This window comes from Carettochelys insculpta, chromosome 19 (assembly GCF_033958435.1).
Source record: "Carettochelys insculpta isolate YL-2023 chromosome 19, ASM3395843v1, whole genome shotgun sequence".
NCBI classification, from domain to species: Eukaryota; Metazoa; Chordata; order Testudines; family Carettochelyidae; genus Carettochelys; species Carettochelys insculpta.
In genome coordinates, this window is record NC_134155.1 from 19,938,393 (window position 1) to 19,958,861 (window position 20,469).

At 45.0% G+C, this 20,469-nt stretch overlaps 1 protein-coding gene across 5 annotated transcripts in view; it reads left to right on the forward strand.

Moving 5' to 3' along the window:
* Nucleotides 1–20,469, forward strand: part of GALNT17 (polypeptide N-acetylgalactosaminyltransferase 17) — a 500,944-nt gene that overhangs the window by 302,218 nt on the left and 178,257 nt on the right. For all 5 annotated transcript variants that reach the window (XR_012648117.1, XR_012648116.1, XR_012648115.1 and 2 more), the window contains 3 exons: nucleotides 7,877–8,062; nucleotides 11,022–11,159; nucleotides 13,662–13,757. Coding sequence is in view for 2 of the 5 variants with exons in the window: in XM_075013719.1 (XP_074869820.1) it covers nucleotides 7,877–8,062; nucleotides 11,022–11,159; nucleotides 13,662–13,757 (420 nt within the window). In the remaining 3 variants the exon portion in view is untranslated. The remainder of the gene's footprint in view (nucleotides 1–7,876; nucleotides 8,063–11,021; nucleotides 11,160–13,661; nucleotides 13,758–20,469) is intronic.

Genomic DNA, 20,469 nt, shown 5'->3' on the forward strand with positions numbered 1-20,469 from the left:
TTCTTCCAGGACTGTGGACCGTTTTCTCGGTTGCCACATCCTTGCTCGTGCTGCTGGCATTATATTTTGTACACAGCTCCACTGTCCAAAATAGCTCACGCTCTTCTTCTGGGGCCTGATCCCAACATGTGGGAATTGAAGCAGACCCGTGATTCCTGGTACCACAGGCTTACAGAGTAAGGGAAGTTACTTGATCATAATGTGGCATCCATACATGTGGAGACCCTAACTCTGTGTGTCATTGTCCAGAATCAGTTCTCCTTCCACGTTTAGCTCTCCACAATGGCCTGCCGATGTCCTCAAGAAACCTAAGATGCCGAAAAGCTCATGCATTTATTGCCACACCAGTGAAGCTTCTCTGCTGGAAAAGGCTGATTGGAAGGGCAAATTGAATAGACCCTGGAGTCCAGTGGAATTACATCAGACTTGCTTCATCCTGTATCTGCCATTTGTTTTCCGTCCCACATACAAAAATATCTGGAAAAGAGAACACTGATTCCCTTTCAACATGACTAGCAAATGTCACTGCACAAGAGAAGCTATTATATATTCTTTCCACGTTAATTCCTAAGGCACTAAATTTTTGGAAGATAATTGGAAATGCTTCACCCACCACACTTTTGTTGTGTATTTCAAAAGTCTGTGAAAATTTGTTTCTCTGAGATTTTCTCTGTAGAGTTCCATTTGAACAAATTATTTCTGTGTTCTAGTATCCCCATGAGCTGGCTTTGTATATTTGATTACTACTGGGTTTAAAATGATGGAGGAGAAGCTACATAGTTCCCATTATCAACTACTGGAAAGAGTTGTACCCAGTTTTGATTCTTTCTGGATGGATGAATATATGGCTAATAGCTATATTACATATTTGAATCTTGTTCTGAAAAGAATGAAGACTTCCTTGTTTGTTTTTCCCACCAGAAAATATACCCTAGTAAACTTCTGAAACATGCATTGTATCAGAAGAATGCTTATTTTTAAAAAATAATTTCCTCCTTTTGTAGCTATATGTATATTGGACACTGCTTAGTTAAATAGGCCAAACATGAGTTTAAAGTGGAAACTAGGTAGTTAAAGGATTGTGACATTTCAAGCACTTAAGTCATTTGAAGACCCTCATTGAGCCATTGCCAATGGCTCTTCAGATAAATGGCAAGATGCCTTAATGAAAGGTTAGTCATATACTTCGTTTCTTATTGGAGCAAAGAAAACAATATGTGGACATCTTTCTGCTAAAACCTATATGGAAACTTAGGCTGTGTCTACACTAGCAATTTATTTTGAAAATATCTGTGAACTAAGGTCTCCTTTTGAAGAGCCCCATGGAGTGTCTACATACATTAAATGCTACTTTGTAATTGTGATCGAAATAACGGGGCCACATTTTGAAGTCATTTTTCCATTGCTGTATTGGGAACAGCACCTAAATTATAGCACGAATAGCACGAAGTTACATTTCGAAATAGTACATGTGTAGATGCTCCACATGCCACTCTTCCAAAATAGGGGGTCCACCCTGATGGCAGCCCACAGGAGCACAGAGACACTCTAGCCCACCCCAGGCAGGGCTCTATGGTCATTGCTGGCCGTGTTTAAGGAAACACGCCCCCAGCAACCTGTGGCAGGAAGCTGAGCGTGTGCAAGCACCAGAGAGAGCATGAGCTCTAGCTTCATGCCTCCTCCCGACAACGGTGCAGAGATCGCCATGCCCCCTCCCCCACCAGTGGTAAGTAGCCAGGAGCCCCGTGCCCTTCAGGGTTCCCCTGGTGAGTTCTCCCACAACTCCCAGGAGCCGAGCAAGCGGTAAGCCAGAAGGGGACTCTCCTGGTCCAAGAAGGAGCTTAAGGACCTCCTCAGCCTGTGGGGGGAAGAGGAGGTCCTCCTGCAGACTGGTATGCATCGCCGTAACGCAGACACATTTGACCAGCTCTCCGTGGGCCTCACCGCAGCCGCACCGGGGACCAGGTGCAGATCAAGGTCAAAGAGCTCAGGTAGGCATACTGCTGCAGCCGAGATGCTGCCAGACGCTCAAGGGTATCTCCCACCTGGTGCCCACACTGTGAAGATCTGGACTGCCTCCTAGGGCCCAAGCAGGTGCCCCCCCTTGAGCATGTCCTGGACATGGCTGCCCCCCACACTGAGACCAAGACTGAGGCAGCCACAGGAGGAGGAGCCAGGACCCCTAGATGGCACCACCCCCTGCCTGAGGGACCAGGAACAAGAGGCCTGCAGTGATGACAACGGTTCCAGAAATGGGACCCTCGTCATCATGATCCCTCTGAATCATCCAGACGGGGCCCTTCCAGACGGGCATCTCCAGCCTTCATGGAGGGAGCAGCGGGTAGGTACTGGGCAGTCGGGATGCCTTGGGGACTGGGGAGGTGGCCCTGTCCCTGACAGAGCTGGCAGGCAGGCACTCACCTACAGGACACTCAGCACATGCCCCCCCGCACAGCCCCATGTTCTGCATGGCTGGGGAAGGAAGGGGTGGGTGGTGGGCCCCCCCACATCAAGTATCCTGTGGCCTCCCAGGCCATCAGGGAGTGGGGGAGCGGGTGCCCAAACCCCCATCCCCGGGGTCAGGATGCAGAGCTGATGGGCCTTCACTCTGTCCTCTTCTATCCCCACAGGTCCAGTGCCCCCAGCAGCCGAGGGACAGGAGGCCAGTGCCCCACCCCATCCCGAGGCAGTGCATCGTCACCACTGAGCCGGCTGCCATTGCCAACAGGGATGAGGAGATGGCAGTGAGCCCAGCCATTATGTGGGACATGACAGACGTGCTCTGGGACTGGCTGGGGGCAAAGCGGGAGGTGTGGGTGCAGGTGGCCGATTGCCTGGAAACCCTCACACAGGCTGTGGCCACCAGCCTCAACCAACCTCCGCCTCCCTGGCCAGCCAGCCTCACAGCGCCCCCTGCAGCCCCCCGCCTCCCCCCCGAACCCCCGGTTCTCCCTCCAGTGCTGCCCTAATCGCACCGGACCTCTCCCCAGAGAAACGGCTGGAACTGATGTGGTGAGTGGTGGCTAGTGCAGGACCCCCAGCACTAACCTGTTTAGGGCCTCATGAGCCATGGGTGTAGGGAATATGCAGCGTTGGCCACGATGCAGGGGACATTGGTGGTATCTCCCACCGGGAGCTCCCGCGGGGAGAGGTAGGTGCCCTTCTGCATCCAGCGCCCCAGCCACGAGTGACTAAACACCTGGGTGTCATGGGCCCTGCCCAACCACCCCACATACACATATCCATGAACCGGCTCCGAGCGTCAACAAGGGCTGGGATGACCACGAAGTGGTACCCCTTTCTGTCCACAAAAGCACCCACAATGTGGTCCAGGGCACGGATGGCTGTGTGCATCCCATCCAGCGTGCTGGAGCAGTTTGGGAGACCCAGCTCTGCAAAGTCAGTGAGGGTGACATCCAGGTCCCCGACAGCAATGACCGGCACAGGAGGACGGTGTTTATTGCCCCGACAACCTGCAGAGGGTGCAAGGCAGACAGGTCCGCGAGTGCATGGGCATGTGCTCCCTGGCCCCCTGCCTGGGTGTGTGGCCCGAGCCAGGCTTACTGCAAGCAGGACTGCCCCGATGGTGGCCTTGCCAACCCCAGGCTGATGGCCGACTGGCAGCTGTCTGGGGTGGCCAGCTTCCATATTGCGATTGCTACCCTCTTCTGCAAAGGAAGGGTGGGCCGCATCCTCGTGTCATGGTGCTGGAGGGCTGGGGCAAGCCAGTGGCACATCTACTCGAAGGTCTCCCTGGTCATTTGAAAGTTTTGCAGCCACTGATTGTTTCTCCCAGCACGAAGCAATCCCACCACTTGGTGCTGGTGGGGTACACCCAGTGTCGCCGAATCAGCAGGATTGGGGGTGCTGAAGTGGCCCCTAGCAGATGGCCCACAGGAGGGTACCTATGTGACTGGCTCTCTAGTGCTACTGTAGGAGAGCCACAAGTAGCACAGCCACTGGGGTGTCCACGGCCCGGATGAACTCCTCTTGGGGAGCTGCTGTGGGGGCATGGAGTCCCTGGTGCAGCTGTGATCCCAGCACAGGGTCTGTAGTGCTGTGGCAAGTCTTGCAGCCTGGAGCACGTGCAGGGTGTATGTTAGGAGAGGCCCTTCAAGGGAGCGTCTGGCTGCAGGCCCTGGAAAGGCTTGGCAGCCATGCAGCTCGTCCACGGCATTTCCTGGCCCATTATTTCGAAGTAGTGTTTGTGGCTGTGCAGATGCTCCCTTTTGAAATGCTGGGCCTCTCTTTTGAAAGAAGGAATTGTGGCTTTGTGCATGTGGATGCACCATTTCGAAGGTCGTTCTTTCAAAAAGTGCATTTTGAAAGAGGTCCTTTTGAAATTGCAGTGTAGTGTAAACGTAGCCTTGGTGTTCAAAGTATGTTATGGTCAGTCCTATTTAAACAGGGTATAGATATGCATATAATAGATCACTCTGAACTTATTTAAAGAAGTCTGTCTAGGTTGAGGGCCTAGTTAACGGAAAAAGAAGCCGAGATTCTTGGATTCTGTTACCTGTCTAGTGGCTCTGGGACATTTCAGTGCAACTATTATAAATGCCCACCAGTGTTGCTAAGGGAAACCCAATCTGGCTGGGTGCGAACAAGTCCAAGTGAGAAATAGAGAGGTAGCAGTGCTAGCCTGTATGTTAACAAAACAAAGCAGCAGTCATGTAGCACTTTAACAACTGAAAAAATAATTTCCAGTACAGCACTGTCTCCAGATCTGAAGAAGTGGGTCAACCCCCCAAAAGGCCATCACCTAATAAATTATTTTGTTAGTCTTTAAGGTGCTACATGACTGTTTTTTTGTTTTGTTAAGTATAAGTGAGAGCCTGTCTGTGCCTCACGTCATTGTGCCGCTGGAAATGCTCATAGCCTTTGCCTACTTCACAGGTGTTTGGTAAGATTTAATAGCTATAAATGTTCTTTGTGTGAAAGGGTGTATAAAAATACAAAGTAGTTAAACACATTTGGTTTTAAACCATCTTGGAACTGTTTCTCTCTGCTACAGTTCTTGCCAGGTAGGAACTGTAACAAATATCTGATGGTTGCAGAGGTATCTGATAGAGATGTGTCAATTTTTATTGACGTTATTATGACAGTTTGAGGTGATCAGGGAGTAGAGCATGGCCATTCCTCTCATAATAGCCTTTTAACATTTAACTCTTATTGGGCTTACTGTAACAGACTTGCCACTGAATATAAATCGGTGCCTTTGAATAACACCTGAGGCACTTTCACTGAGTTCATCACCATATAGTAAACCTCCGACTCACACAAATTTTCCCTGTACGTTTCTTGGGTTAACGTGAGTCATAGTTGTTGCTGGGAGTCAGTAGGAGCTACACCAGCAGCACCAGCCCTGGAGGGTCCCAGCATCCCTGGAGCTGGGCGCTGGCCTGGTGCGGTGCTGTGCAGCTCCAGCCCCAGGGAACCACTGGCTGAGGTAATCGTCAGCTGTCTCTCAGCCCCTTTGCTGACAGGGATTCCCTTGGCCCCAGCAGTTTCCTGGGGGCTGGAGCCGGCGCCCAGCTGAAGGAGGTGAGGGGGGCAGACCCGCCCGGTGGCGTGGGTGCTCCCCAGCTTTGCCCCCTGCTTGGGGAGCCAGAGGCCAGAACTTATAGTGGAGTGCTGCACCACCTGGCCTGCTCACAGCTGCTTTGCTGCAGGGGATTCCCTTGGCCCCAGCAGCTCCCTGGGGGTGGACATGGCAGCCCCGCCCCCATCTCAACTTACACAAAATCTGAATTACTCCTGGTTCCCCAGGAAAGTAATTCACATGCATGTCAGGGATCTATTGTACAGGTGTTCAGAGATTTTCTTTATACCTCTTTTCCTGAAACACAAATTTTTGTCCCATATGAAGAGCTTTGTGAGGGTGAGTGTAACACAAGACCATAATAGTCTTGTCCCAAGCCTACTTACTAGTAGCGTTGAGGAAAAGAATTTTAGTGCTATGAAAATTTCCATGTTGTGAGAATTAGTCTTGGTCCTGAATTGGGATGAAAAGCCAAAATCTGAACATTTTTCTTGGAAATAGAAATCCCATCGTATTTCATTTTGGAACCACTGAGATGTGGTGCTGAGTCAGAAAGGTCAAGCCTCTGGAACAGATGTGATTTTTTTTCTTTTGTACAGTACCTAGCACAGTGAGATCCTGATATGTGATCTGGGCTCCTAAGAGCTTCTGGAATACCATGTGTATGCGCTTTTGAAAGCAAGGAAGGTAATTGTCCCAGGATGTTCCTGGAAGATGCATTCTTGCTCATTGTCATTCCGCATGAAAACTGATATTTATGCCTATCCAGTTAAATAAACAGTGCAGTCTTAAAAACTTGGTAATTACTATACATAACTAAATATTTATTTTCACTTTTGGCATTCTTAACATGGAAAAGTGTGAAAAATAACTCAGAGATGCTTATTTTAGTATCTCTTAGATACAAGTGGTAAGCTCTTAAAGGGTCACCGCTCTAATATGGGACGTTATGAATGGGTACGCATAGATGCTTTTTTTGATGTGTACCTTGGATTTTTGCATCTGTTGAGCCAATGCCAGGTTTTGGTTTAGTGCAGAGTAATGGAGATCAGAATCTGAGCTAGCAGCCTGGCAAACCTGGCTCTATATAACTCTGGTTTACCAGGCTAAAAGAGACCGATGTAACCTGGGGAAACCAATGTGATTAAAAAGTGGTGTACCCAGAAATGAGCTCAAACTCTAGGTGTTACAATAATTATGCAAAACGTTAGTAAATAACAGACCACAAAATAAACTCCACCATGATCATTAGGCATAGCTGGTGCATTTGTGACATAGCTGCCAAGTGCATGGAGCCCTAGATATGATCCTTTATCGATTTAAAATGGATAAAGACAATGAGAAATACCTGGGATTATAGAATACAGGTATGTGAACATATCATATAAAAGTTTCTGGCAATAATATATTGTTGGGCATGTAGCTCTGTCCACTTCAGTATGAGAGAAAGAAGGCTTGAAATTATTATAATAAAATGTAAACTGTGATTAAGGAAGTTTAAACCATTGTGGGGGAGAGAAAAACATGAGCAAATGTTTCCTAGAAAAATCTGTCTCTGCAATCTGTTATACTGAGTCACCTTTCTTGTAGATTGCAACTTTGCCAGTGTTCCACTGATTACTCAGAACCTCCCGGGCATTTACATCTGTGGAAAAGGCTTAGGGCTTTGCATCCTTCTGAACAGATTCCCAGGACTGGACATGGCCAAGAATTGACTTCAAGGCGTGTTCCAAGCCAATAGAAAGTCTTCAGTTGAAGTCAGTGAGCTTGTGTTGGCCTCTTTTCCTGTTTCCACTGTCGGCACCTATAATACTGATATATTGCTATGACTTGAGTAAAGGAAGCATTTTGCACGCTCACAAAATATTTTACTTACTCTATGCAGTAAGAATAAAAGCAATGTAACATAAGGGCCCGATCCTCAGACGCTTACCAAATGGAGGGCAAAATCTTGCCCTCCCTCCACTGACATCCAATGGGAGCTTTGCCATTGATTTAACTAGGGTCCAGATTTCTCCCTACATCATTCTTACTACCATGAATACTCTCACTGGAATTATTTACAGTAGTGAGCACTATGCTAACAGTGTTTGCAGGATTGGTCTCTAAGGTATTACAGAGCCTTTCCGGTTTTATCACACTCTGCTGACGGTAGTGTGGATGACACCAAACGGTGGTAGTACATGGTTGTGGAAAGGAGAGAAACAGCCCTTTCTCTTTCTGCTCCATTTTTGTACCCTGAGAGCAGCAGAGATGAACGTACTTGGTTCAGAGTTGAAAGCTCAGCCCTTCCTCACCTGACATGTTGCTTGTCTTTATGCTGGTATGTTTCAGGTATGGCTGTGTGGTGGCAGCATGGAAGTCCTGCCATGCTCCAGAGTCGCACACATCGAACGCAAGAAGAAGCCCTACAACAATAACATTGGTTTCTACACCAAGCGAAATGCTTTAAGAGTGGCTGAAGTGTGGATGGACAATTACAAGTCTCACGTTTACATTGCGTGGAACTTGCCACTGGAGGTACAGCCTGGTAGTCTTACCTCTTGTTTCGTTTAAGTTGAACAATACAGCGTATCATGATTCAAAAGAAAGCTGATGCTATAAATAAGCATAGGTCCATTGACTTGGATGAAAAGTATTCCTAGAGGGCATTGAAGTGTGTGTAGCCATACCAGCTAACACCAACTGAGAGGCTGGCTTGTTATTTCTGAAGCTTAAGCACATTTATTGTGAATTCTGTCACTGATGATATACCTCAAATTTAGTCTTTCTGTAGGATTAATGGAGGGATGAGCAAACTCTTTATGTCGGGTTCCACTTTTCATCCCTGCAAATTAGCAGCCCCCGCAAAAAAACTGTCTAATGTCATCCATACCAACGGACATCTCAGTTATGTTCATATGCGGCGTAAACCCTTTTGGCTTACGTAAGAAAAGAAGTCTAATTGGCATATATATATGTGAATACACAGACATAAAAACAGTAATGTAGTTCAACATTTTTAATGAGATGGATGAGCCTGAGACCTAGTCGCCAATTGTGCTGGGCCCCCCTTACGAAATTTCACACCACCCATGAGGAGGCACAACCCCCACTTTGCACACAGCTGGATTAATATACAGAAAATGGTCAACTCTTTCTGCAGAAATGTCTTTTTTCACAAGCTGTGTCTACACTTGCATTCCTCTTTTGAGAGAGGCATGCAAATGAAGGAAATTGAAAATGCAAATGAGGCTCTGATTTACAGATCTGACACCTCATTTGCATAGTCTTTCTAGGGAAAAAAAGCAGTGTAGATGGGGCTCTTTCGAAAATAAACCCTATCTTCGAAAAAAACCTTCTTCCTAAAACTAAATAGGAAGAAGGGTTCTTTCAAAGATCGGGTTTATTTTCAAAAGAGCCCCATCTACACTGTGTTTTTCTTTTGAAAGGAGAATATGCAAATGAGATGCCCGATATGTAAATCAGTGCCTCATTTGCATTTTCAATTTCCTTCATTTGCGTGCCTCTTTCAAAAGAGGAATGCAAGTATAGACACAGCTATGGTGAATGTATTTTACATCCCACACTGCACAGCCCCTAGTAACAGGAAACCACCATTTCCATAATAACATCATCCATCATTATAAATTTTCCAACTCTAACCAATGCTCATTCCCTTGAGGTTGTATTCCACAAAAAGGTTCGAAAAACAGTTTGACTCTAGTCTTGTACGCAATGTTTTACAAATGTAGTCTGAGCTGGGGCCCTGCCCTGAAAACATTACAGCTTACAGACAGGGTTTCCAAGTGCTACGTTTAGGGCAGGTCTACACTAGGCAGGTAAGTCGAGTGAAACAGGTTTTTTTGGCACTTACAGGGAGAGTAGAAAACTAGATCCCAGTCTAGGGCCAGTGGAATTCTGTGCTTAAGAGCCAGAGGGAATTACACTAGAAAAGGTCTTAATAGAACAAATGAATCTCTCTGAAATGGTTCAGGAGTTTTCTATGGGCATTATTAACTGCCCTGGGAGGGTTTAATTTTAAAGTACACTTGTTCGGAACCATTCTAAAATATCCCTGGTGCAAACATTTATTGACATCTATATTCAAAATAACTAGGAACATGTTTCATCCTGATGTAAAGCACCATGCTCTGACCATTTCAGGATTTGTGGTCCTGCTTAGCACATCATCCCATCTTACATCATCCAGATTTGACATCATGTCTAAGTTGAACCATATTTATTTTTATTGGCTCCCAGTAGCACGTTTTAAAATGCTGTCTTCTGAAAAGCAGAGTGAAGAATTCATTAGAAAATCATTACCAGTGATGTCATGGAAAATTGCTTTCCTAACTGCATGCTTTGAAAAGACATCAGGGTAAAAGAAAAAATACACCACTTTAAAAATATAAGGATGGTTGCAGCAAACCTCTGATTTCCCACACTGAACTCTAGTTCCTGCAATTAGATAAGAGGAGTTCAAAATGGGAATGATCTGCTCAGTCATTTTTCTTGGCCGCTGTAGGATTGTTAATATTGGGATATATACACAATAGCTTTGCCCACTTTCAAATCAAGCAAGCAATGGGGCTTCCGCTGTTTCTTTTGGAAGGTTATTTCAGGTATAATAATTGAAATTGTCAGGAGGTTTTCCCAAAGTTCAGTCTAAATGTAATAGTCTCTATAATTGTATTCTATTACTCTTAATAGAATCACAGAATGCTAGGGCTGGAAGGGACCTCAGGAAGTCATCTTGGTTACGTTGCCCTGAGTTTTTCTTTTATACCTTCCTAACCACACGTGTTCTTCCGTCATCTCTTAGCCATGTTTCACATAGTTAGTTCTTTTGGGGGGGGCAGATTTTTAACCAGTACTCTCAATTGCGTCCAGATTTTCACAAGAGTTCAGCACTCCATCCCTACCACTTTTATGACCTGTGGCTGGCACGTTCAGCACACAGACCTATTTTGAAAATATGGACTCTTACTTTGTTGCCTAAATGGGAGGTGAGTTTTTCTGGACATTTCTGATCCCTTCAGAAAATTCTCTGGTTTCAGGGACTGACCAAAAGCTGACTGATTTATAGTCTTTTAATCTTTCCTCAAAAGTCAGTTCTTCCAGCTTTCTAAATCTTACTTGTCAAAGTTCATGTCCTCTTGGCCTACATCTGTTGAGTACTGAGATGCTAGCAATTGAAAGAATCATTTTAAAACATTTTGAAAATGTTTATTTCTTCCTGTTTATGGTGGCTGCGAGATACTTGTCTTTCTAGTGAGCTGCTCGGACAGTGTTTTTTCGAGAGTTGGACATGCATGTGTAGGTTTTTAAAATAGCATACCTTGACCATCATCTCTCTGTAGAGTTGCTCAGCTTTTGGAAATCATCAAGCTGTCTGGAAACGCTACCGAAAGTCAAGGAAACCCAGTCGCAGCCTTTGTTAAATAAAATGTCAAGTTACCCTCTACACTTTAAGTAAGGGTTTGTCTTTCTTTTTCAGAACCCAGGCATTGACATTGGGGATGTCTCGGAGAGAAAAGCATTAAGAAAAAGCTTGAAGTGTAAGAATTTCCAGTGGTACCTGGACCATGTTTACCCAGAAATGAGGAGATATAATAATACTATTGCCTATGGTGAGGTAATTAAGACAAAATATTTTCTTCACTTAGATTAAGAAGTATCATCTATTATATATTTGAGAGAGTTTCTTTGTTTGTCTGTTTGTTGAAGAACTCTTCTCAGACAGTAAGAGCCAGGACCACCAAATTCAGTATGCAACTTCCTCTTATCTTAACTTACAGCAAAGTAAGGGTTTGGTTTTGCCAGCAAAATGTGATGTGGCTGGAATGGGATTACTTCTCATGAAAACAGACCGATGAGACAATCCCCAGGCATGTGAAAGGGAGTGGCAGGTCCCCACACCCCCCTGCATTTGGGACTGCCCCAACCCTGAGCCTTCCACCCCATGGGTGCCCTTTATGGAGGGTGAGGGGAGGCTGAAGCTCTATCCCCAGAATTCATATGGGAACATTGCTGGCTGTTCCCCTTTGTTAGAAGCGAGGGGAAAGTGCACAGTTTGCTGCATTCCTCATTCTGGCTGGGGAATGCAGGGGGCAGATGAACCTGGACCTGCTCCAGGAGGGGGACATGCACCCCTTCCCTGGCTGTGCCCACTGGAGCTGCAGTGTTCATAGGCAGGTGCTTTTCACCTGTCCCACCCTCTCTCCCTAGGATACCCTGCATACTGATCCGCTCCTCCCCTGAACAATGATTTATGCAAAGCATGTACTTTTTTTTTCTCCAAAAAACCCAAAATATAACTGACTTAAGGACACAAGCAACACTTTGTAAATCTTCTAGTAGTGCATAAGGGAATGGCACTTGTGCGTGGTGGTGTGTAGATAATCAGAAACACAGTTCAAGATGAACCTGAATACTTGCATGTTTAGAACCCATTCGCCATACCCTCTAATGTTTCTATATTTAGGTTCATTCCCAAGTTTGGGGTCCCCTATACACCCTAAAATTTAAGTAGTTCACGTCACATTCTGCTGGCTCCATTGGACAAGTAGCTTAATATATTTTTCTGTAATGCTGTCCTACTGTAGTAACTTCTTAGCTTGCACTTGACTTAACTTTTGCCTGTGTGCAGGGGCCCAGATGATATGTAGTGGTTTGTATATATGTGCTCTGCACGGTGTCATACCAATGTCCCATTGTGCCATAGAAAGAGACTGAATTGACTATTGACAGGCATTGGCGCCACAGGAGTATTATAAAATCAGCTCTTTGCAGTGATTCAGTAATGATCCATTGCCAGAGGCAACCGGTGCAGGGTTTCTAGTGGGGGCATTGCCATGTGCCCAGCCCCACCCGTGCCCCACCCCTTCCCTGCCCATGCCCCTCCCCTCCCACGCCCCCACACTTATTGGAAGTGGCCCAGCACCGACGGTGAGTGCAGAGAGAGGAGTGACTCAGGGAGTACATGTGACCCCCTGTACATTCCCTGCACGTTGTCCATGTCCATTGCAATGCATGTCCTATGGAACAGTAACCACCTGTGGGGGAGGTGCTGAAATAGCCCCGTGATCCCAGCTGGGCACAGGTCCTGGGAAAGTGTCCCACAACAGAGTTATTGATGCCTTTTAAGCTGAAAAAAAGAGGCAGGACTTTGTAATGTGTGAGAACTTCAGCTGGTCTGTATGGAGAGATCTGCAGGCCAAATGCCTGTACATTAGCAAATCTTATTGCCTGGTTCCTATCTTAACATTTCAATGTAATACCATGTTGGTATTAATATGAGCAAGATTCTCCTAGGGCCTGAAGATCTGTTTTGGTTCCCTCAATTTGCAGGGCCTGTAATGTGTGTGTACATCATTTTCCTGTGCTCAGTTATCATCCTTCTCCTAAGTTCCTTAAAAGTGACTGATGGATAGCAACGCTGCACCAGTGTCACTTTGACAGCTACAGCTTGGACCTGTATTGTGATCTGGATGATTTCAGAGCAAGAAATGCTCACAGAAGGCATAGGGGTCAATGCAGTGCCCCATATCACTCTAGGGAAAAGGGGACACCCCCAGTGTTTGCTGTCAACTGCAACATGGGCACAAGAACCTCGCATCTGGGTCTCTGAACAAATGAATTCGGACCTTTGCCTAGTCTCTAGGTCTGTGGTCCCTTCCTGCTCCTGTATGGCAGCAAGAAAAGGGTTCCTGGTGCCCTCTTTCCCACACAGTCCACCATTTGCATCCACATAAACCCTCTTAATCTTATTTCAAGGGTTCTAGAGCACTTCAGGATAAGGCGTAAGAAGTGCAACATTGACCCAGTGGAAGACTTGGAAACATCACCCCACATGTCTCCTATCCTAAATACAGGGAACTCTGAAGTCATTGCAGTTATTAGTAAATAGCTTTTCATGGTGGCTCTTGTACAAATGCGAGTCTTTCTGTAACACTTAGGTATTAAAAATATCAGACATGCAGCACAAAAAGCTATTTGCAGATGCTCACGTGTAAAGATGTGATAACACACCATCTCCTTTCCGTAACACTAAAGGGCAGGGGTCATGTAATCACGGGTTATATTCAATTACCCACAAGGGAAGGACATGTAAATATGCCACGTTTTGTTTCTACAGCTTCGCAACAACAAAGCGAAAGATGTATGCTTGGACCAGGGTCCACAGGAGAACCACACAGCAATACTGTATCCATGCCATGGCTGGGGACCTCAGGTTAGGACTTATTTTCGTTACACGGTATAAAATGGAAGAGAAAATAGCCCAACATTGCTGCAGAGCAGGATGAAGACGTGCAGTAGGTTCTGGTCATTTAGACTTCCAAGTGATAAGGTTGGTCTTCCCATTTAAGAATAAAGGAAGGGGTATGTTTTTCTGTTCCCTCTTAGAGCAATTTCCTGAATTAAATTACTATAATCTTGAGAGAGCTGTCCGTACAATTTCAATTTAAAAAAGACTTATGTAACCCCAGAGGCATTGAGACCACGGCTGGGGAGAGTGACATCTCTGCTCAACAGCTGTGGCCAAGTGTCAGCTGGCTGTTAGCTCATGTAGAGCACATGGCGTTAGCCCCTATCATCACAGGTTCAGTCCCTTCTGCCAATGACCCAGGTCTGTCAGCATTGCACGTGGATAAATAATGCTGAAAGCAACTAGCCAATGGGCAGAATAGAAGATAAACAAGTAGCATGTTTTAAGGAATTTTCTTTTTCTGTTCATATGCCAGCAAGATGAAGAGAGATGCATGGGAAAACAAAGCAAATGGTGGTGGGTTTTTGGTGGCATAACTGGAATGTTCTTAACTGGAGCCTTACTGGACCTTACCCTCGTATTTGTAGGAGGATTCTTAAGTATGCAGGAAAATATGGACCAACCAAAAGGCTCTTTAGACCATTGTAAAACATGAGATACATTAACACATGACCTTCTTATCAGTAAACTAGGAGAAGTCAGATGAGGCTACCATCAAGTGGGTGCATAACTGGGTGGATAACCATTCACTGAGAGTAGTTATTAAAGATTCACAATCATGCTGGAAGGGCATAACAAGTGGGGTTCCGTAGGGGTCAGTTTTGAGGCCACTCCTGTTCAATATCTTTGTCAATGGTTGAGATAATGGCCTAGAGAATATGCTTATCAAGTTTGCAGATGATACCAAGCTGATAGGGGTTGCAAGTGCCCTGGAGGGTAGGGTCAGAATTCACAATGATCTGGATACACTGGAGAAATGGTCTGAGGCAAATAGGATGAAGCTCAATAGGAACAAATGCAAAAATCAGTTTCACACATATAAGACGGGAAGGGACTCCCTAGGAAGGAGTCCTGCAGAAAGGGATCTAGGAGTCATAGGGGACCACAGGCTGAGTATGAGTGAACTGTGTGACACTGTTGCAAAAAAAAAAAAAAAAAAAAAAAAGCAAACGCGATTGTGTGATGCATTAACAGGAGTGTTGTGAGCAAGGCATGAAAAGTAATTCTTCCACACTACTGTGCAGTGATTAGGCCTCAGTTGGAGTACTGTGTCCAGTTCTGGGCACCACATTTCAGGAAAGATGCAGAGAAACTGAAGAGGGTCCAGAGTAGAGTAACTAAAATGATTAAAGTTTTAGAAAATATCATCCATGAGAGAAGATTAAAAGAATTGGGTTTGTTTAGCTAGGAAAAGAGAAGGCTGAGATGGGGCATGATAGCAGTTTTCACATACCTAAAAGGATGTTACAAGGAGAAGGGGAAAAATTATTCTCCTTAGCCTCTGATGATAGGACAAGAAGCAATGGGCTGAAGCAAGGGAGATTTAAATTGATTCCCTTCCCAAAGGAAAGCCGCTGTGTAGACAGGGTTCCTTCAGAAGGACATGGGGATCCTTCCAAAGGAAATACCCATTCCAGAAGAAGGACTATGCCCTTTCCGGAAGGAGGGGGTGAGTGTAGCTGCAGCTTAAGGGTATGTCTGCAGGGCAGACTTATTTCAAAATGGCAGCCACTATTTCCAAATAACTATATGAACGTCTACACAAGGCAACCACTATTTCAAAATAATTTTGAACTAATGGCTGCCTTATTTCAAAATAGGTAAACTTCATTCCATGAGGAATAGTGCCTATTTCAAAACAGGTATTTTGAAATAGGGGCTGTGTATACAGGGAATAGTGCTTATTTCAAAATATGCTATAGCACACCCAATGTCTCTATTTCGATATAGGCTCTATCGTGCGTGGACACTCTATTTCAAAATAGCTGAGCACTATTTCAAAATGCATTTTGTGTGTAGCTGCACTACTTTGGAATAAGGTATTCCAGAATACCTCTTCCGGAATAGCTTATTCAGAAATAACGCTGCTGTGTAGACATAGCCCAAGTGTGCCAAGATCAATTCTAGGCATATGTAACTTCCACGTAGTGTTTTATTTGTAAGGCAGGTCATCCACCTGCGGGATTTTTATTTGTTTGTTTTGGGGATTTTTTGGCAGGAGAGGTGGTAGGGGACTACCTGTCATTCTAAAGACTCTTGAAAATTCATTACGTGTCATGTTTATTCTTTGCGTTGCTTTAGTTTATTAGGTTTGGTTTCTCTCTGTCTTCCATCTGTACAGTACTGTGCATCTCCTCCTCTACCCAAAACTGTCTTCTAATAGTTTTTAAATCTACCATCTGAAACGATCTCTACCCAGTCAAAGCACAACATTGCTACACAGCTCTCACCCTGGGCAGATGATGAGACAAAACTAGTCACACATGACACATTGATTAATGCACTACAGAAAAGCATTCAGATAGGTCAGTAGTGAGGGGGGTAATACAAAGCTCTAAACAATACAATCTGAGATCCAGGATGCCTTAATAAACTGCCACTGTTTGACAAGTTCACTTTCCCCCCAAAGTAAGGTCCAGGCAAGCCTTCATCTGAAAAGAAAAGGCCATAATTTTCCCAGGACTTAGTGTGACATTTTAGTTGCTTGTCCCAGTTCTATAAGTCAACATCTCCTCTATGTTCTTGAGTCAATGAGGTTCTCCTTAGAAATGATGAGAAGGTTTATTCTTCTGTTTCTTCCTTATGTGTTACATGGGAGAGCTCATGTAAGATCAAAACTGAAATAACACAATAAAGACCATTGCAGGGTTCACTAGATATTTGCATTATAAAAACTTGTCTAAGGAAGTCAGTTTCTCCCATGTATCAGAAAGGGATGCAGGGATAAAAAGGTCTCCTGCAAGACAGTCTGGTTCCTAAATTTGCTTGAGGTAATTAAGTCATTGAAATGAATTGAAGCTAAAGCATTACAAAAGACTGTTCCAGGACATTTAACTGATCCCAGCCATGCTGCTCCACTCACTAGCTTTAGTGGTGTTGGGATAAACTGCCCAGATGTTTGTCAAACTGATGTTTGAAAATGGTCTCTCTTTTCTTTCTTTTTGGAACACTTGCATACAACAATAATCAAGCTCTTATAAAGGTATTTTCTTCTGCCTACCCTAAAATTTGGATCAAAGGAGATAATGTTATTCCCCCTTTATGAAAGGGGAAATTATTAGGGTGGACTTAAAGTTTACAGCCAGGGCATGGTGTCACGTAGATTTGATCTAGTGGTCGGTAACTTGCCCAAAATCGGGGCCTGATATTGGCCCCCAAGGAGGGGAAGATGAGTGACTGGCAGTGGACTTAGCTTTCACATCTTTCAGGAAACATGGTTCACTTGCACTCTTACCACGGAGAAGGCATTTTAGTCAGGCTACTAACCTCAGACGTGGGAAGACTGAGGTTCAAGTTCCAGCTCCAGCACAGATTTAGTTTGTGATCATGAGCAAATCGCGTAGTCTTTCTGGCCACCTCTACAATACAGAGATCATTCAAAAGATGATCTTCTGGAAGATCTTATTTCAAAAGATCATGTCCACACACAAAAAAGCAGATCAAAAGATCGATTTGCTCTTTCGATAGTGTCCACGCAACCTCTGCTCTTTTAAAAGAGCAGGCCAGGGATTGAAAAATCTGGCACCATGAGGACAACTCTTTCAAACAAAGGGCCCATGGAGCATCTACACACTTTTTTTTCGAAAGAACCTTTCAAAAGGAGGTGTTTTTCCTGATCTGGGAACAGAAAAGGGCTTCCAGAAGAAGGGCTGTGTTCTTTCGATTTCAGATTGAAAGAGTGCATGTTGTGTGTGAACGCTCTGCGTGTTCTTTCAAAAAAGGGCCTGATTTTCTGAGAGAACTTGCTAGTGTAGATATGGCTTCTAGGTTTCATGCAGTGCTGAGCTACCTCACGGGGATGCTGGGAGGGTAAATATATTCAAGGTTATGAGGTGAATGAACAGTAGAGGCCATATAAATATGCAAAAAAATGAATGAAGAAAAGGCTTCCCTTACTGTAAAGACCATGGTGAATTTTGAGGGCTCTGACAGGTTCAGATACAAATAGTCTTCTCTTCTGGAAAATTGAATGTCCATGTGCCAGAAATACCCCAAAAGAGAACAATCCTTGAGCTATTTCTACCCTGACCTTTCAAGATTCAACAGAGTAGCATAATTCCAGTCAACATCGTGGTGATGGGAGACTTGCTCACACTGAAGCTGAACTGAAAACTTTTATAGGGCTGTCTGTACTTCGTGTGAGATCAGATCACATTCATAGTTAAGCCTTAAGATGAAATGAAAATCCTATTCTTCTCACAAAGGGAAGGATAAACTTGATCAGCCAATAAAACAAAATATATTCTCATTACTAAATGCAGCCTAGCCACTTGTTGTGAATGTGCCATTTTATCATGCATTATACCCAAAGTTCACTTCGTAGATGTAAACTTACATCTTTAAGGCTGTGGCCACACTAGCCCCTCCTTTTGGAAGGGCTATGGTAATGTGGCAGTTCAGAATGTGCTAATGAGGCACTACCATGAATATGCGGCACCTCATTAGTATAATGGCAGCTGCACAAGCTTTGAAACTGCCACTTTCTAAATGCATGCTACCCGTGTAGATGGAGTCCTTTTGAAAGGAACCCCCAGACTTTGAAAGCTCCTTCTTCCTAAAACCAAATTGGAAGAAGGGGCTTTCAAGACTGGGGGTGGTCCTTTCGAAAGGCCCCCATCTACATGGGTGGTGCGTGATTCGAAAGCAGTAGTTTCAAATCGTGCGTGACTGCCGTTATGCTAATGAGGCACTGCATATTCATGAGTGCCTCATTAGCATCTCCCCAACTCGCTCATTACCATGCCCCTTCCGAAAAGAAGCAGCTAGTGTAGACGTAGACGTAGTGTGAAGGAAGAAATTGGATTTTCATCACTATTTGTTTTTATGGCTTATATAGAATTTAATATTAGAAATTGAGTTAGAACTGAACATAAGATTAACTGCCTTGTTGTATGTATTTAGCAACAAATATCAACTGTTTCTAATGGCTAATCTGGCATCCGAGAGCATGCTGGAAGGCACCTTTTGACTTTTCATTATAAACTCCCATTAGGAGTGGGGAGCATTTAGCAAGTGTTTGAACTAATATCAGGCTAAGAGTTTGCCTTTTCTCGCTGGTTTTACAAACATTCCCATTCACACACATCTGTTTAGTATTAAAACTGTGCTTATCAGACCAGCTTCTCTCCAGGCCACGGCTCCAGCTTCCGTGGAAGCACAAAGAACAGTTATGCACCAAACTCTGTGACTTTCAAGGGCGATGGAGCACACAGTTCATCTTTGTCCTGAAACGTTCCCCCCTTTGGATGCATGAGATGCTGGAATGAAAGGCACTGTGTTCTCAAACAGCAATTCCCACATCATCCCCCAGAGTTTGGTAATTTAACTTGTTTAGTCTGGTAGTGCCGAAGGGTCAAACAAGAGCAGAGCCCCGTTGTACTAGGACTTCCAGTCTAAATGAAATCGACACGGCAGCTCTGTGGGAGACAACTTGTGGCCGGCCGGCTGCATGCAGCACATGAGGGTTCTATGTGTGGCCCACAAGACATTTTGTTCACTGTTGACCACATGCAGGGTTGGCAGATTCCACGGGTTTCTGACAGCATAGGGTTTTGTTTTGTTTTTTTTCCCCTTCCTCACTGGCATTATGGCAGTGACGTGTATGACTGTGAGAGCTGTGTGCTCCCTCTGCATCCAATCAGAGCACTGCTGTGCTTCAGTTAGCCACCCTGCAAATTCTAGGTATGCAAGCGCAGTTACCAAAACTACTGTAGTCCAGGGAATTGCCTTGGTTATGCCGGTCTTGCAGCCCACTGAGATGAGGGAGGGCTGCTTCTGCAGTCCACTCACTAGGCTGGGTCCACTCACTAGCCATTACTAAGGCAGATGCAGGATGTATGTGTGCAGGGGGCAGGGTGGGATTCTATCACAGTCCACTGTTGTTACAGGAAACCCCTGGTTATGTGACCCCCCCCCCCAATTATCCAACGTTCTGTTTTATCTCACATTGCCTGGGGCAGTGTGAGATAAAATGAAATGTTAGATAATGGGGGTCAGATAATTTCCTCCCAACCCTGCAACCAGGAAGAGGCTCCCGGCAGCCGGCATCACACCCTGGCCGCCTCCCACCTGAGGCTGGCCGGGGCGCCAGCACTGGAGCAGGTGACCTCCTGCTCCACAGACGGGGCCTTGCAGCTAGCAGCCCTACCTGCCTCCTGTGTCTCCCCGCCCCCGATTATCCAACTTATTCCTGATTATGTCAGATAACCTGGGTTTTCCTGTAGTCCTAATTTATAGTCATAATTAGAAGCCTAGATGGGATATATACATTTTTCAAACTATAGATAAGTCAGAGATGGAGCCAGGCTGCAACCCAAGCATCCAAACCATGAACAAAACACTGATTGCCTGTATAATGTGGGTAATTAATGGTATGTCCAGCTGCTCAAAAAAAGAAAATGGCGTTTGGGCACATCAAGTAAACATTTACAAGCTAAAGCACTAGTTTGAGCAGATA